General features: G+C 52.0%; 1 protein-coding gene across 1 annotated transcript in view; it reads left to right on the forward strand.

The window, feature by feature from the left end:
* Positions 1-12717, forward strand: part of COL13A1 (collagen type XIII alpha 1 chain) — a gene marked incomplete at both ends in the record, with an annotated part of 141670 nt that extends 128953 nt beyond the window's left edge. Inside the window, 5 exon segments of the mRNA XM_079705576.1 lie at positions 5147-5200; positions 6401-6454; positions 7483-7518; positions 12546-12662; positions 12664-12717. Coding sequence (XP_079561702.1) covers positions 5147-5200; positions 6401-6454; positions 7483-7518; positions 12546-12662; positions 12664-12717 — 315 coding nt within the window.
* Positions 12718-18336: the final 5619 nt, after the last annotated feature.

Raw genomic sequence — 18336 nt, forward strand, 5'->3', positions numbered from 1 at the left:
CCCAAGAACAGCCTTAGGCCCTACTTGTGCTTGTCTGAGGCAGTAAAAATCTGCCCTTATTGGGGCCAAGCTTAGAGGACTTGGGAGCACTGGGACAGTAGAGTATTCATGTCTCTCCTACTTTCCCAGGCAGACCCCAAGAGAGCCCCTGCTCTCTGCTCTTAAGCACTGGCCACGGCAGAAAAGCTTGCAAAAAGTCAGATCCTCCGGTCCCAGCAGGCTAAGGCCACTCACGTCTTGGTTCCCTGAGGTCTCTGATCTCAGCTAAAGGCCCCAGGTCAGGGCGGGGGCTGCTCAGAAGGCGTCTGCGTCTCCGGATGTCGGGCCTGGACTGGGCGAATTCCTTTGCCCCAAGCTCCAGTGACTGATGGTCTCATCACTGTCTCACCTGTCTCCAGGTGAGCGCATCCCTCCACCCATCCCGGAGCCCTGGGCTCCAACCTCCCTCACACCCCAGTGAGGTTGGCACTCTTTTCTTGTTTGTTTTTCAAGATCTGGAAGGGACTTTAGGGTTCCCTATAATCATTTTATTGGTGGGTCCAGAGAAAAAAGTGAGTCACTTGTCACATATGAAGTCGATGGCCTGGCTACACCAGAGGCTGCTCCTTCACTGAGGCCACAGCCTTGCAAAGGGCTCTTTCCAGCCACTGAGGCTTCCTCTGTGCTGGGCACAAGGCCAGTTCCCACCCCCAGGAAGCTGTAAAAAGCAGAGGAATGATGGGAAGCCCAGATGCCCCAGCTTGGCAGGGTTTGAAGGTCTGGTTAATGTAATCACAGCAACCAAACAGCAAGAACAAAAGGCATGATTACACCTCATTAGTGCATCAAATGTGGGAATATTTAAGGAGCGGATTCGCTTGACAGACTACAGTAAACTGATGACTTTAGCAGACACTTTCCCATGTCTTAAGCTGTGTCCAAAATGACTAAGTACTCTTTACTGTTAAAGCGCCTTCCTGCCCACCCCCACTCAACCACAAACCTCTCCTTGTTCACCTTCATGGCTCCAATAACCCTAGTGAACATTGGGGAATTCAGTCAGGGGTTGAAATGAAGACTATACAGGTAATATAAACAAAGAAAGCGCCAGACGAAAGAAAAAGTACCCAGTCTATCTTTGATTTTTCAACTTTTGATAGAGACATGGGTACAGAGAAGTGCTTTGGCTAGCTTAAGAAAACAACAGAGCAAGCAGTGTTCATAAAGGGCAACTAACGTGGACGTCAGAGGGACAATAAGGAGTGGTGGGGACTGTGGTAACAGCCCTACTCGGTTCAGCTGACTGTTGCTTTGGGGGAATGAGGGTCCAGGATTTCTGCATATTCTAACTTTTCTAAGGAAGCTACACATCTGGCATTTGATGGGATATCTCCTCATTTTCTAATATTAAATCAAAATTATCTGCAATACTGCAACCCATACAAAATACGTCAGTGGCCCACGTATGGCCCCAAAAACTCCAGTTCATGCCCTCTGCGCCTCTCAAGATAACTCAGTATTAACGCTGCACAAAGTATATGGATGTTTAGCTAAAGTTCTGTTTTTAGGCTTCCCCTCAGTGTTTTACTTCATAGAGCAGCAGCCTGTGTTTCCAGGCACATCCTATTGCGTTCCTCTTATTTGCCCTACAGAAGTGGTTCTCAGTGCTGGCTGCACATTGGAATCCCCTGGAGCTTTCCAAGTATGCTATATTCTGTTTGAATTCGGCTGGGGTAGGGCCCAGGCATCTGTATTATTTAACATCACCCCAGGAGATTCTGACATTGTAGCTGGGTTTGAGAACCACAGCTCTCTAGGCCATAAGCAAGATTGGTCCCAGAATTACGTGGTCCTAAGACTGAGAAGCGAGGCCCTGTAGGATCCTGCTACCCAACACCCTTCCCCCAGGAGGAAGCAGCTCCCTGCCCTCCCTTACCTGGGGGTATTCCCCCACCTTTAAAATCCTGAGGCCTAGGCTCGTTTCTGAGGCTCAGTTGGAAGCAGATTTCAAGAATTCAGTCCTTATTGGCCTAGAGTGTCCCAGTTGCTCTCTCCCTGCTTTGTCTTATTGGCATCATCAGATAATTGTACCCCTGTTCTCCTAGGTGGGTTGTAGGGGCAGCATCATAGCCCAGCATTGGAACAAGAACGCTAATTCCCACTGTATAGATCACTTAATGCTGCATAGTGAGTGGGTCTTAATAGCATCCCACCTGCCAGACAGTTTATTCCAAGGGATACATGGCCTTAGACCTCTGTCCCAGTCAGCTGCCCCTAAAGGCTTTTTCTATAAAAGAGGCCTTGTCTGAGATAATATGAATGGACTGAGTTTGTGTTAAGCTTTGCAAACTGTAAAATGCCAGAGAAATGTCAGGCATCATTAGTATTGTCATTCAAGGCCCCAAGTCCTCCCACCTAGCTGAAGTTGAAGTAGGCCAGCCTCTACCCAGATTTCAAAGCTGGATGCTGTAATTCAATGCTGAGCCTCCTGGGGTCCCCCAGTGTGGCCTCGCCTCAACAGGTATGCAAAAAAGGCTGGGAAGACCACCCTCACCTGGGCCCCACCTGCCATGTAGGCATGTCTTCCCCAAGTAAGACTGGTTCCGGGAAGGATGCACTAGCTCTGGTTCCAGACACCTCTCCATGAATTTACTTTCTATATCTCTTTCCCGGGAACACTGCAATCCCTTGGAAGAGAGGTTTCTGAGAGAGGATGAAAGGAGAGAGGGGAGCAGGGGGCACAGAGGATTGAACGGCCACCTGCACTGATCTCCACCCAGCTTGCTCAGCAGTTGGCCACACTGCACTCAGTGTCTCCATGTTTTTGTTGGTTTTCATGTGAATACATTACCTGTCCTCCCAAGCTTATTTCTCCCATTTTGTTTAATTACCAGCATTTATGTCTGTCCAGAGTCACTGCTTCACTCACCTCTTCCCTCCCTGGTCCCTTTTTCTCCCTCCCATTCCTCCCTTCCCCTTCTTTTGGTCAAACTGTTCCCTTTGTCCAGGGAGCTTCAGGTTTGGACGGCAGGCCTGGGCCACCGGTGAGTGTCACTTCTCCATTACCCCTCAACCCCCCCCACCCCCACCCCACCCCTGGCCTGTAATCCCTTTCGTCTGTCCTGCTGTGGCCTCATTTTTTCAGTGAGGCATGCCTTATCCCACCACCAACACCAGAAAGTGCCATCTGTGCTCAGTTCAGAAGTGCTTATTCAGGCCTCTTGACCAAAGACAGCTGGCCTTCACCTAAATTTCCCTGCCCGTAGAATGCACCCAGGGTCCTCAAATCTGAATTTCCAGAACACTGGCTGTGGGGTGGGAGGCTGCTCCAGCAGCAAAGACTCTGTTCCTATAGGAGTGCTGACTTCAGCCTGGGACCCCAGCCCTAGGGGTTTGGGCCGTGACTCATCCCCACCAAACACAACAGTGTCTGTATGTGCCCGTCATGCTGTGTTGTCTTCATGCTGTGAGCTCTGTCCATCTCCTGTCTGCCCACAAGGGCTTTCTAGTCCTGTGCAGCCACCAGTCTGGTGTGTACATGGGTGGGGACCGCACTGATGCGTGAGGGCAGGTGTAGCGCTTAGGAACACACAGGCGAGTCCCAGCTCCGTGTTCTGACGGCACGTCACAACCACACCTTTCACTTCCTGTGGCAGCACAGCTGTCCCCCACCACAGTCCCTTTCTTTCCATCCTCCTCGCACCTAGCACACCTTTCCCAGGTGGCCAGTCTGGGCTAGGGGCATTATCTGTGGCTGGAATCAGAGAAACCGTGACTTTCCTCTCAACTAGTTATTTCATTCATACTGGACGGAGGGGAGCAGTGCACATTCATATATTCTGTCCCCTTTGGACCTGAAGGGTTTTTTTCTTATAAAATCAATAACACAACCTTAAAGGAAAATGTTTATGGGAAGAGTGATCCTACCCTGCCAGGACATTTACTGGACACTTCCTAGGTGTCAGGCCCAGCACCAAATGTGTGACATGTATTCATCCATTCTAACCTGGCCGCAACCTAGGAAGCAGACACTCATGCTATTATTCCCATTTTACAGGTGGGAAAACTGATCCTTAGAGAAGCCAAGAAACTTCTCCAATATCACAGTTATAGGCCTTTGAGGCAGGACTTGAAGCTGGCTGGTGACTCCAGAGTGCTATTCTAACACTCTGTCACAGATGTCCACAGCTTTCCTTCTTCCCTCAAAGGAGCCACCGAGAACATCTTATCCTCTTTTTTATTTTCATGTAAAGTAAATCAGCTTTTCCCCACCTTGCTCCTGCCCTGCCTATCACAGCTACATTCGGAGCACCACCGGGAACCGCCCACAGGCCCAGGCCCAGTCCTCACGTCCTGAGCAAGAAATATAATCACCCAGGCAGAGCAATAGGAAACTTGGAAATATAGACTCCGTCTAGCTGGGCCGTAAATTAGGAACCTGGAGAAGATGTTTAATTATGCCTTAGCAAGCCCTGCTGTGTCTCTCATCAACACAGCTCTGATGCTCCAGCTGCCCGCCTGGGCTGCAGCCCCGAGTCAGGAGTGCTTAGGGCCCACCTCCTTGCCAGGCCAGTGTCAGCAGACATCCGAAGCATACTAATCCACTCTCCAATCCAGCCTGTTCCCTAGGGCCTGGGATGGGGACAGAAGGCCTGGCCGGAGGCTGAAGGCCAGGGCCAGGGCCCACAGTGGGGGCGGGTGGCGTGGGCGGTGGCTGAATGACCCTCCCACGCCTGCCTCTGTGTGTGCGTCTGCATCGGTCTCTGTGGCATGAAGACCCTCCCGCTGCATGTGGAGCTGCGTCAGCAAAGGGGTGCCAGCCCCCGACCTCCCCACCCCTGGGATGGCGTCAACTCCCTCCCAAGCGCTTCTGGGAGCAAACTAAGCAACTGTTCTGCCGTTTTCAGCCTTGGCAAGCTTGGTTGTGAAACCAAAGGGGTACCTTCCTCAAATCTGGCTCTGAGGCAGCGGGGAGGTGCTCTCTCCCCGAGGCCCCCAAACCCAAACAGGAACGCGGCCCAGTCCAATGACCGCCCTGAACAAGCCTGGCCTCGCCAACCCTGAAAACTGGGCCTCTGGACCTTGCTCATCTCCAGGTGTCATGTGGGGCTCCCGGGGCTCCCCTCGGCGTCAGGACCCTCACCTCTGCGCTCTTTCACCTCCCCAGGGTACTCCAGGACCAATTGGAGTTCCAGGCCCAGCGGGACCAAAGGGAGAGAGGGTGAGTGCTCAGCGAGCCGGGAGCCTGGACCACCAGGACAAGGGGCCCTGCTGCCCCTCTCAGCCTCGGGTCCTCAGCCCCTGCGCCTGCAGCCCACAGGGCCACCGCGTCAGCCAGCCATCTCGGCCCCCATCTGTTCCTCCTCGACCCGGCAAGCACCTCATCCATGTCTTCTCTTGATGATCCTCCCAGCCCATGGGGTGGCAGGCAGGCCTGAGGTGCTCATTTTGTAGCTACAAGTGGACAGAGACTTGGAGAGCTTCCTTCACTCAGCTTCCGGTCACCTGGCATCGGTCCCAGGTGCCACACAAGGCCCCAGGCCCTGCTGTCACCGGACACGCCTCAATTCTGCAGTGATTTAGGGATACGGCATGAAACAGAGTGCCAGGTGGTGTTAGAAAACCTGGGAGACATCGAGAAGCCAGGAAACCTGTGCCTCAGGCCAGCTGCCAGGGGTCACGTCTCCCGCAGCCAGGGCGGCGGGCGGAGGCAGGAGAGTTCCGCGTGTCGGTTCCACCCTCCCAGCCTGGCCTGGTTTCCGCACCGCGGGGCCTGGGGTCGCTGGGGGCCCAGCTTGGGTGCTGGACCTCTGAGTGGCCGTCTGCTGGCCTCTCCGCCTGCGGGAGCAGCTCTCCCTCTTGCCTTCTGCCGCCGGGGGCTCTGTCGCTGTGCTCTCGGGTCCCACGGCCGGCGGAGGGGAGGGAGGAGAGGGTGGGGAGCTTCTGGAGAGAGGCGTGGGCTTCCCTGAGATCACCAGCCACTTGGGGAACCAGGGTGGCTGCTCCGAGGGGTGACACAGCTTCGAAGAGAAATCAGAGCTCTCTTCCTCTCCCCGTTCTCCCCCGTCTCCCTTGTCCGTGCCCGTTTCCTGCTCCTGTTCTCCCCACCCCTGCTTCTGCCTCTGGCCAACTCGTACCCCCGCTAGACACTGTCCAGTCCTTCCTAAGCACGTTGGGGGGCCAGGCTCCGTGGAGGGAGGGTGAGAGAGGCTTCCAAGCCCCCTCCTCGGGGCAGAGTCCTCAGCCGTCACCCCACCTTCACCCCGCCCTCCACCCAGCCCTCGCTTCCTTGTGTGTGTGGGGGGGTGTCTCTTTGAAGAGACTGGAAAGGTTTCCCAAGTTTTGTATGAAAACAGAAAATGGCTGACGGGAGGTTGTTACCATGTCAGAGAAGGCTTATGTGTTCTTTCTCCGGTTTCAGGGCAGCAAAGGCGACCCTGGGATGACAGGACCAACGGGAGCAGCTGGGCTTCCTGTAAGTCTCGTGGGCTCAGAGGCTGCTCTCCACCTGCCCTGGTCCCCCACAGAAGCACTGCCAAAACCGAACACCCAGAGCCTGGGGCAAAAAATCCACGGCCAAGCGACAGTGCTCAGTTCTGTGGCAGTGGAAGCAGCCAACAGCCACTAGCCCACCCTCTAGAACTTCCCCGCCGGGCACCGCTAGAGGCGAGCCCTGGAGCACACGGCCCCCGTTAGGGAACCATGTCCTCAGCCGTGTGCACCGTCTGACTGGCTGTAGCAAACACAGATGAGCACCTTCCGCCGCAGGGCTCTGTGCTCAAGGCAGCGGGGGTCTCACAGGTGAATGTGCCACGGCCCGTACCCTCGAGGAGGGACCGAACCTGGTCCAGATCACCATCAGGCAAGGAGACGTCTCCTGAGACGGGCGGCTTCCCACGGGACTGGCTTTCCATTTGCAGCCGATGTCTCCTTGCTGGCTTATAGAAGTCGGCTGCCTACAAGAGCCAGGACTTTGGTTTCCCACCCGCTTGAAGGTCATACACTTGTTCATGGGTTCCATGCTCGGCTGTGCTTTGGCTAAGTAGGCACCTCCAGCCAGTCTTTGCCTTGTGCCCACTCCCCAGCTAAAGACGAGGGGAGCAGCTGGCACCTTGAAAAGAGGGGCTCAGGAGCTTTGGAGTCATTTTTCTAGCAAGAGGCTGGTGGGAGAGCCATCCAAATACCTGCCCTTCCAAGAGAGGTCTCTGCGCCCAGACCGTGTCCTCAGCATGAACCATCTAGAAGAACCCGCAGGCCAGGGCATTGGTGCAGAGTGAGAAAACCAGAATTGTGTTTGACTTTACCCATAACTCGTTATCTGTCTCTAGGTCAAGTTCCTTGAGCAGTTTTCTCCTTTGTCCCCCTTCTGTAAAATGGGGATAATTAAGCCTGTCTCCAATGAATTAGGCACCAGTAAAGAGCTTTATGAGCCTGGAAGGAAGGACTGTACGGCCATCCTGTGCTTTCTCATTAATGTGTCTTTGTTTCTCTGATTTATTGCAGGGTTTACACGGACCACCCGGGGACAAAGGAAACCGGGTGAGTCTGAGTCCTCGCACTTTGGCTCTGGTTACTAATGTCATCATGGTGAGGTGGAATGACCAACTGGGGATTCCTGACCCAACACGAAAATACAGTTTTTCCTGATATATCATCCTAAATTAAAAGGCTTTATAGTGAGGGGCTTCATCCATAGCATTACAGGGAGCCCAGGACCTAAGCTTGAAATTGAAGCATGTATTTTTCCGCATGGAAAGGGGAGGCTGAATCCCAGGGCAGCCATCAGATTAGCATTGCCATCCAGTAACAGTAGTCATGTGCCCAGCTCTCTCTAGGTTGCCCTGATAATGGGCCCCTAAATGATATTTTTATATCCATCGTTGCTGAGTCCTAGTCTTCTGACACTTAGTTTTACCAGGCATCCCAGGCCACTGGTGAGAGAGAAAATAAATCCCAGTTCCAAGAACAAGCAGACAGCTGTTGTATACAGCCAATCCTTTAAAAAACTATCCCAGCCATTATTTCTCTTGGGAAGAATTGGCAGGACTGTGAAACAAATCATGCCTTTCGAGGCCCCCAGCTGTCCCTTTGGTTTCTGCCGTGTTCACCAGGACGCAGTTACTAAGTGTCTGTCCACAGCACCCACAGCCACCTGATGGCACATGACACGTGGCACGTTTGTGCCCAGGAGAGATCATCCCACTACATCTGAATGAGGGATGACTTTTGGGTTCCTTTCTAGAACGTCTCATTGGCTGCCTCATCACATGGGTTCTCAGTGGGATGCACGTCCCCTAGAAGCCCAGGAGCATCTTCTAGTGGGAATAATACCCAAGGATCTTAGAGGTAAAAGAGGAGTGGGATGAACCAATGGAGAAACGAGGCCCTGAACTATGATAACATGTTCTGAATTCCCAGGAGTGTTAGAGACAGAGCAGGTGGCTTCCAGAACCCAGGCCTTCCGCTGATCTTTGAACACCGATAGCCATGTTTATGGCTAGAACATGCCAGAATCTGTACATTTATATCTGGCATCAATGCAAGTCTCTTCCATTTAAGATCAATTTATCGAACGCTTCCATATTCCTAAATTTTCCTTTCTGGCAGCTGGTCAAAAGCAATCAATTTGTCCCATCTATTCTATGAACAAGAAGGAAGAGACACAGTGACCCCTCCCAGACCGTCCATGGGGAGCCCAAGTCTAGGAACCCCTGGAATAAACAGACCTACTTCCAGAAATGGGCCAGCCTGTTCAGGCAGGCTGGGAAGCCCACCTTCGTTACTGTGGCATCCAAGAATTTAGGCCACTAAAATAATTGATCATTGCACCTCTCAGTTGACGTACTAACCTCCTTTCTAATTTATGTCTAAAGTGTTCCGGTGTTCTTTGTTAATTCGATTAACACTTGTTAAACCTATCTCTCATGACTTTTTCAGTTGGCTTGAGGCACTGGGCATTTGAAGGCTGCAAAGCTAGTCCTCCCATTGGTGGTGACTGTGTGCTCTAGAGGACAGGCAGGTGGACAGGGGCGGGAGGCTGGTGGCTCTGATGCTCAAGGAACAGAGGTCATTGAATAAGCCGCTGAGTCCCCACGATCCAGTGGGGAAATATTTCTTCTCCACTTGCCGTGCCCAGGGTTTTATACACTTCCCCCCAGTCCCACATATAAATCAGCAATATGTCAGTAAAAGTCAAGTCCAGAAAACAGGCAAGGTACCTGAACCTTCCTCTGAGTGCACCATAAAGAGCCAGTCGACTTCTTCTGAAGGGCAGGTTTCCAAATCAAGGACTAGCTTGTTCTTCCATACAAGACATCTGACTCTCTGGATACCAGAACATCCTAGAAGAGTCCCACCTACATCTCACCTCCTCTTCCAGACCTCTTTATACCACCAGCCCTAACAGGACTTCTGAGGGGAGAGATGAGGGCTTGGTAATAAAAGCCTACAAAATGAAGAAAGGTCCAGGCAGAGTCAGCGCTGTGCCCTGACCAGTGTTTTCTGGTGCCTGGAAGCTCAGAATGCTGACCCTTTTGTCAAAGTAAAAGGCCAGGAGTGCTTAGATGACATTCTAGTTGGAAGCTTCACTGTTTCTCGTGGAGGTGAAGCTGGAGATGTTCAAAACACCCGTGCCCACCGAGTGTGGAAGGGGGCTCCCAAGCTTTGCCCCCTTCACACCCGGGTTCCCCATCAGAGAGGCTTGGGCGGGCGCCCCAGCGTCTGTTATCCTATCTCACAGCCTTAAAGCCATGCTTCTCCAAGTCCCGCCAGAGGATGGTCTTGGAGTCTCCTTTCTGCTCATGGAAGGAGGACGGTCCTTGTAGTGGTGGCCAAGGCCCAGAGCCCAAGATAGGCAGTTTTCTAAGGGGACACACATACCAGGGGAAAGATTCTGTCCTTGTCACTAGGGGCATTCTCCTGTCCCTTAACAGCTCTGTGAATTTGGCCCAGGAGCCACTTTTAGGATGAAACAGTCCATCAGAGGATAAAGGGTGGTGTGAATTTGGCAATTTGGGTATCAGGAAAATTGGGTGTAACCGTGGAGCTGCCTGCAAGCCAGCCAACTGAAAGGTCTGAGAGCGTGTGGTGAGGCTCCTCCCACTCTGCAAGAGGTGCCATCTGGGGTGTGTGTGTGTGTACATGTGCGTGAGTGTGGGAGAGTGCACGTGTGTGCCTGGGTGTACATGTGTGTGTGCATGTGTGTGCACGTATATGTGTGCACACTTGTGTGTGTGCGTGTCTTGCTTCCCCAGGCTCCCTTACCTCCTAGCTCTCCCTCCTCTGCTCTCTGTCTTGGCCTCAGCCTGCTTCTTCTTTCCTTTACTCCTTCACTATTTCTCCCTCTAGATATGTTCACCCCATTATAATAATCCCATAGCCCGCATCCTTACCCTTCCACTCCCCCAACTTCAACTTATTTCCTCTAAACCCAGTTTTGTACGTTTATTTATTTTTTTAAGAACCCCCTGCCGCTTGACTCTCTTTGCCCCTCCCCCGTACCAGCTAGAATCCCCTCTGCACCAGGGCCCTTTTCGTGTCCTCTTCAGAAGAGGGGAGCAGGGAGGATGGAGGTGAGGTTACTACGCTACTGTCTTCAAGGGGCACCCAATTAAGGCTATTTCCTGTGCCCTTAGAACATGACGGCCCAGAGTGCAAGTTTCCCATCCTGAAGGGACCACCGCTGACCCTCTGTTACCCACAGGCACATCATCACCATCCCCCACTCCCCGGGAGCTTCTCTCACCCTCTGAATTTAGGGACTGTGCTCACTTTTGCACTGGCCTGACCCAAAGAGAATAAGGGGCCACATTCCTGAGAAAGTTTCCCATGGGGCTTCCCCCTCCAAACAGCTAGTGGTTTTGCTTGTCCACTGTCTGCAGATTAATCGTGCCATGACTTCCTCATTGGTGGGCATATCTTAGAGCCAATGAGATGACCCCTAAGATGCATATACATGTTTCCTCTTATACACATCTTATTTTCTAAGTAAGCATCTGCATTTTAGAAAACTCATTTAGAAAGATGTGTTGGCAATTGCAGGCAACCTCTGGAATCAAGAAATGTGGGTAATTTCTAAAGACCTGGAGAAACGTCAAAAGTATTCTTATCCATTGCCTCCCTCTAAGGAACCCTACAGCCTTCCACTGCGGGAACACGGTAGACACAAGACCGTGCCGCTGGCAGCAGCCTTGGCTCCTGTACTGGCTGACAAGAAGTAGCGATCATTACTGCTCTCTTTATGAAGCCACTGTCATTTACTGAGCACCTACTGTATTAGTGCACATTTAGTATTAAGCACTAAATGTGCACAAAGGCCTCGCAACAAAGTTTTTTTTTTAACATCTTTATTGGAGTATAACTGCTTTACAATGGTTTGTTAGTTTCTGCTGTATAACAAAGTGACTCAGCTATACATATCACAACAAAGTTTTGAGGGAGGTATTATTATCCCCATTTTACAGATGAAGAAACTGAGGCTCAGAGAGGTTAAGTAAGTTCCCAAAGTCATGTGGCTGATAAGAGGCAAATCCTATTCTGGCTCCAAGCCTTTGCTCTGACCACTTGGCCACCCACCCCAAGGGACACTGTGGAAGCCCCCAGGCATTAGACAACCGGCCTTCTGTAGAGGAGGACAGTTCCCAGGAAGACTCTCCAGGGGCACACTTGGCCCCCTTATAGAGAAACCCAACATATAAAAATCCAAACTCAAATTCATTACAAAGAATTTCCCATAGCCCCGCTTTAAATGGAGAGTGACCCTGACATATACAAAATAGGGTTCAGTTTAGAAAGACGATGTTTACTGAAGCTTTTCAGAAACAAATGAATTTCTTGAACCAACATACCCATATACAAATAGCTGCCTATGACTTCAGACCAGGATGGGCCAGAGACACACATAAAATGGGAGGATCCAGCTGAGAACCAGGTGCCCCCTATGAGCCGTGGACACACACATACACACGTGCACTTGTACACACACGTGCGAGCACACACTAGTACATGCACACACTTGTGTACACATGCGCAAGCTCATATACACACATGCACAACCATGTATGTGCACACGCCTACATGCCGCATTCACATCCACATGCACACACACCCCAGGGCTCTAAACAAAATCACCTTCCCTCCTCATAGAATATCAAATAGAATATCAAAGGGACGAAAACCCGTTGGGACAAAAGCTGTCAGGCCAGACCCTTTCAAAAATGAACCCTCAAAGAGAAGGAAGTGGGTCCCCAGGTTCATTATAGATGCACTCTGGGCTCAGAATTAGCAAAACTGGCCACCAGTATCATCCATCTGCATTTCCTCCCACCTCTGGCTCTCAGCCTATTGCTCCCTGCCCCCTCCGCACCTGCCTTAGCCAAATTCTCAGGTTCTTGGAGGGGTGGGCTAAGGGACTGACCCCTAATCCTACTGGGGAGAATATCCTAATTGAGAGAATCTATTTTTCCCTCTTTCATTCTTTTTTTTTTTCTGTCTCTAATGTTAACACATGAATGATCCTAAAGTTTTTATGTTATTTTTTTTTTCTTGGACTAAACCATTATTTACAGGGGGAGAGGGGGAAGAAAGGCTCTAGAGGGCCTAAGGGGGATAAGGGAGACCAAGGAGCACCTGGATTAGATGCCCCCTGTCCATTGGTATGTTTCCATCTATCACTTGGTTGTTCTGGGTTTTTCCTTGAGGTTTGCAAGCTGGAAACAAAGAAGGCAAATAAAAAGATGAAAACCAAATGACTCCACTGATGCTACCAAAACCGACCTGTTCATGTGGCTGATGAAATTCTGCCTGCTGTTGGTGTTGCCCTAAAACCACAGCTGCAAGTCATTCCCGCTAAAGCCCTTGCCTTTGAAGATGCGGAACAATTGATGTGTGGAAACGGAGACACCAGGAGGAAAGGGATTTGGGAGCAGGCCTTGGCTCTTAGCTCCAGGCTGGCTTTGGAAGCCAGTGTAGCAATTGGGAAACCCACCCCACATTTGCCTTCTTCGTTTCATGGCCACCTCTGTGGCCAGCAGTTCAAGCTGTCTGAATCCCCACTTGGTCAGGATGCAGGACACTGGGGTTAGCGTCTCCTGAGGGCCATCTATGCCCCAAACTGGGCAGAATGAGGCCAGAAAGGGGCTTTCATACACAGCCTCCCAACGCGCACCAGCCATCCGGCTAAAACCTGTAAAGCTGCAGACCAAAATCTGTAGACAGACCCCCAGGAAGCCTTCCCAAACCAGCCAACGAGGAATGATTCGTGGCACATATGCCGGGCTTCTCAAGTGTCCCTCGACCCATTTGAAGGTCCTGAAATTATGATGCGCTAAAGTTGAAGTTCACCTGTGTTTACTCCAAGTGAGTCTAGATGGAGAGGGGGCTCGATGTACACGTTCCAGAGCTCAACTCTCCCAGGAGCCAGAGAGAGCGCAAAAGCTGAACTGGGGAGACAGGAATCAACTGGGATCTGGGGTTTATTTATAGATGCCTCGAGGGTCCTGCATCCTGGCCAGGGTAGGACAGGGCCTCTCCACGCCACAGTCGGAGCTGGCCAGCCTTGACCTAAATAATCATCGTGGTTGGTTTTGTGAACAGGGACACCGAGGTTTTAAAGGAGAGAAAGGGGAGCCGGGGTTACCAGGGCTGGACGGACTGGATGCCCCGTGCCCACTGGTATGGCATCACCCTTCCTTGCCTGCATGGCCAGTGTGGGCTTCCCCACGTGTGCGGCTTGTGCCTGCGTGCCTCTCCCGCTGCCCTGCACACTCCTGCTTGTCACTCTTCACTCTGTAGACACCAAGGGTCACCCTGCCTTAGCTGGTCCTCAGGGGGCTCCCGCCACGTTCCCCTCTTGCATGCAGAGTCTGCCAGGATGCTTTCTTGGCTTCCTCCTGCAGCTGCTTCAAAAGCCCATCACCTTAATGTGAGCGGCCCTCCCCACCTGATGCCAACCTTAGCTGCATCAGACCCTCCTTTCAGAACTGCTTCTAGACAAACCTGCCACCAGAAAGAAAGCCAGGGAAGTGGATTCTCAGGACAAGTTATTAGGATTGTGACTTCTCTTCCTTCACACACTGCAGTTAGTTGGAAAAGCATTGGCAAAACATTTCAATGAGATGCCTGAGGTGGCCCCGTGTCCCGCTCCACTCCAGCATCGCACGATTTAGCAGAGGAAGGACAGGCACCTTATGAACACGGGGAAGAATGAGGAGTTCTAGAACCAAAGTAGAGGAGGGGGTACGCTGACTGTTCTTCCGGCATAGATCTGGGATCACTGCCCCGGTGACACCCCCAGAACCAGGGGACGGTCCAAAATCAGGATTCTAGATCCTGTAGGGTTCATCCTTTTTGCTTAAATCCCAGAAGACACTACAAGACCCTCCCTTGGTTTCCCTTTTTTTTTTTTCGTCTTTAGGTGGTTCACAACCAAAAAGTCTGGAAGAACCTGGAAAGGTTGAGAATGTAGTTAAGGAAGGGAAGGGAGAGACAGGGAGGGAGGGGAGACATTTAGGACCCGCTCCCAAGCATGTCCCACCTAAGTGGTGGCATTTCTGGTCCCGCTGGGCCCAGTCCCTCTCCAAGCAGGGACACCCGAGGCTTCTACAGCAATCCTTTCAACATACTGCAGGGGAAGCAGAAGATGGCACTTCACTCCAAGGCAATTGGCTCAAAAACTTCCTGCTCTCCTAAATTTCTGGAGGAGGTTTGGAGCTCATGGATCTAGTTTCATACCAGTAACTGTCAGATGAGCATTCCCAGCCTCACATCCCCACCCCAGGGTAACACAGGAATTATCTTTGAACAGAAGAGAAAAAGTTATATAAAAAAAAAAAAAAGATGCTGTGTGACCCTGACAGGTGACCATAGAGCCCCTTGAAGGGAGTTTTTAGGACCACACAGGCAACACAAAGGACGGCAGAGCAAGCAGCGTCGCAAGCCTCCCGTTCCCGCCGCGCTCCCCACCTTCCCACCCCCACCTTGAACCCCCAGCATGCAGCGCGCACCGCACAGACGCCTTTCTCAGCCGTGGAATCTCCCGCGCCCTCCGCGGCACCTCCGTTAACCAAGCAGCCAGGCGTCCCCTCTGCCGTGACCCTTCCCACGATCTGAACACTTGAGTTCTGCCGGCTGCAGCCTGGCTTCCCTGCTTCTCACCCACACACTGTCACTCCCCTCTGCCTGCCCAGCCCTCCTCTGTCCCCCCTGCCACCATCCACGTGCCAATGGGAATGCCCCTGTGGTCCACGGAGGCTCCTCTCCCTTCCAGAGACCGTGTGAAGTGTCATATTGTGGCGGGCTGGGGAAAGGGACAGAGGTTTTCATGGAACCCTGGGATGCACCACCTCGCCCTGCAGACCCTCCCAGACCCAGAAGGGACAATGAAAGTTATCTTGATTTGACCTTTAATGCAAACTGGCATTTTCTCCAATAACATTTGTGTGTTACTTTTGCTGTGGAAGTGTACATGCCTTGCCTTTCTTGTTTCTCATTGTTACTGTTCACCGTCTCCTGCGCTGTGTTACTGTGGACGTGGGGCAGGGCTTGGGGGCTGTTGATCAGGAATTTTAGTACAAGGTAACTAGACTTCTGTGGCCCCCGTGCAGGGCCGGCTGTCTGCTGGATGCCAGGTGAGTGGTTTCGGCACCTGTCATGGGTGGATGAGTAGGTCCAGGGCACAGGGTGCTCCCATTCCGGCTTTGCGGGGCCTGACCACTTGCTGCGGTCCCCTGAAACCCCATGTGCATCTCTTTCTCTGCCCTGGAGCCTGGAGTTCTAAAATCTGGGCTGCAATTCTAATAGACCCGGACTGAGAACCAGATCTTTGCCCTGGTTCAACCTCACCCTCCCCACCTGCCTCTCAGTGGTTTCTAGGTTCCCGCAGGGAGTGCCAGAGCAGCCAGGATAGCAGGGCCCGAGGAGACTCGGGACGTCCTGAGGCTGTAGGTGCTCCGGAGGTGCACCGACAAAGGGGACAAGGGCACCCGGTGGATTCCCATTCCACCACTGCCTCTTCCCCCCAAGTCCCCAGCAGTGGCTGTGCCAGGAGCCCTGCCTCCTTGCTGAAGGCACCTCAGGCCCACATTGCAATGCCTGTGAAATCATCCCTCCTCCTCCTTACTGATCACCAGGTGGGAATTGCCTAGATGTCCTCCCCCAGCTGCTAAGGAAGAGAGAAAAAATCAGAGAATGGGAGAAGTGGGGGGCGGTCGTTTCATAGAGCCACACTTTCCCCAGGTTTTACAGAGGAGGAAACTGAGGCCCCCAAGCGCTGAGTGACGCCCACGGGCACCCCGCACTCAGTACAGCCCGAGGGGAGACCAGCAGGCTTCTGGTCTCTCCTCTCCACAGCATTCAGGTCACCTCTGCTTGCTGAGCCCACAGGCTAGCATCTTGGCCTTGCACTGTAACTACATGTGAGCTTGGCCAATGGGCAGACGGGCGGGCGTGCTTCCTGCCTCCTTTCGGCTCGGCCCTGGGGTAGAGAAAAGAGACAGACTATATCAGAGGGGCCGCACCCTGATCAGCCGCCGCAATGTTTGTGGCCCTTGTTCCCCCTGTCCTGCTGCTTAGTGGGCCGTCCCGCAGAGTCTGAGCCGTCTGCCTTCCTTCCTCACTGCAGGGTGAAGATGGCTTGCCAGTCCAGGGCTGCTGGAATAAGGTAAGGTTTCCCAGGGTTCTAGTGCCTTGGAGCAGAGGTGTCCTTGGGCTCCTTTCTCTGTGGTGGAATAAAGCACGCACGATTTCCATTCTGGGCCTTTCTGCAGATGAGGTAGCAAGACATGGGTCAAAAAAGGAATGATCCCACAGGCAGGGTGCCCATTAAACACCCTCTCACTCACTGCACAAAATTGAGAACATTTAAAAATGATTTTTAAGGCATCCGCAAACCCGAGTGTATGGAATTTCCATGTAGTCAGACAGATAAAATCTTTATGCTTTGTGTGGTTAAATTATACAATACTTCTCCTGCAAGGAGTTCTAAACCATGTTTTAAAATTAGTTATTATTAGCTAGTCTCATAGTGTTCGTAGGAGGCCATTTAAGCCATTATCCAGATATAGGAAATCTAAGTTTTTTAAACTATAAAGTCACATAGATTCTATACCTCCTCCTAGAGATTGGCCAGCTCACCACTCTACCTTGCCCCTTGAACTTAAGCTGTCAGAGCTCCATGCTTCTGCACATGAGACCTGCAGCCTCACCTCTCTTGGGTTCCCAGAATTCCTACCAACAATGAGGTTTCATTTGTTCACACTTGCCCCTGCATTTGCCATCATTAAAGCCACCTGACAGCACTGGGCTGTGCCCTTACATGCAATCACCCCACTCATCCAGGGCCTCCAAAGTGCAAGGCTCCCCGGCATGACCAGGGCCACTGGTTTGCTAATCCAGAAGCCCAACTTGGTCCTGGCAAAGGACTGCTGCCATGCAGTCCCACCCACGGCCTCCCTCCACCTTGCCTCCCACTCAGAGACTTCATGCCAGCCCTTTATCACTGAGGTCTCAAGGTGTGGGTTCATCCTCATTAAAGGGCTGGAGTCCACTACCTGCCTGAGAGTTTGCGCTTAGCTAATCTAGTCCTGCCCAGTGACAGCAGTCACACTTACAATGAGATGAATACAATCCTCTGGCTAAGTGCCCACAATCTCATTAGTTCACGGGATTCAGTAAAAGCAATGAAACCACCCAAGTACCTAAAGCACCCCTAACCAGAGAAAGGGAAAGCTCAGCCCTCAAGGGAGATGATGCCTCCCCAAGAATCTGTCTCTCTCGCTGTGCCTCACCCTCTCGGTGAGTTCCTGTAGACCTAGTTAGCTCCAAGAAGGAAAGGGGTGTGTCCCCTAAGAAAAAAGATTTTCTTCTTCAAGGTTGCTGTGGATGGTTAGGAGATAGAAATGGTTGGGCTTAGCAGGGGAAGAACAGCCTACTCTCAAGAGCTACAGTGTCTGGGAGAAACAACTAGAGAGCCTGGTGTCTGTTGGTTCACACCATAAATTCATTTTGGGAAGATGCTGTTAATTCAACAGCCAGGCCTCCAAAGGCAGCATAGGGAGAAAGTGCCCTCTAGTGGCCAGGATGGGGAATGACTGGAAAGAGAAAGTGGTTTCCCACCCTCAGGATGCTGAGAGTCAGCACCAGGGTCTTGGAACGAAGGGGGTTCCTGGCTCCCCCAGTTCCCCTACCCAAAGCTCCCATCCAACCCAGGACAAGACCCACCTCGTTTCCCACAAGGGAAATAAACACTCACAGACCAACTGACACTAACTCCATGTTGCTTTGTGTTTTTGTTTTGCAGTGATGCCTCTAACCTGGGATTGGCCTGTGTGTGTGTTTGTAAATAGAATATTTATTTTTATA

This window comes from Hyperoodon ampullatus (genome assembly GCF_949752795.1).
Source record: "Hyperoodon ampullatus genome assembly, chromosome: 1".
In the NCBI taxonomy this organism is placed as follows: Eukaryota; Metazoa; Chordata; class Mammalia; order Artiodactyla; family Ziphiidae; genus Hyperoodon; species Hyperoodon ampullatus.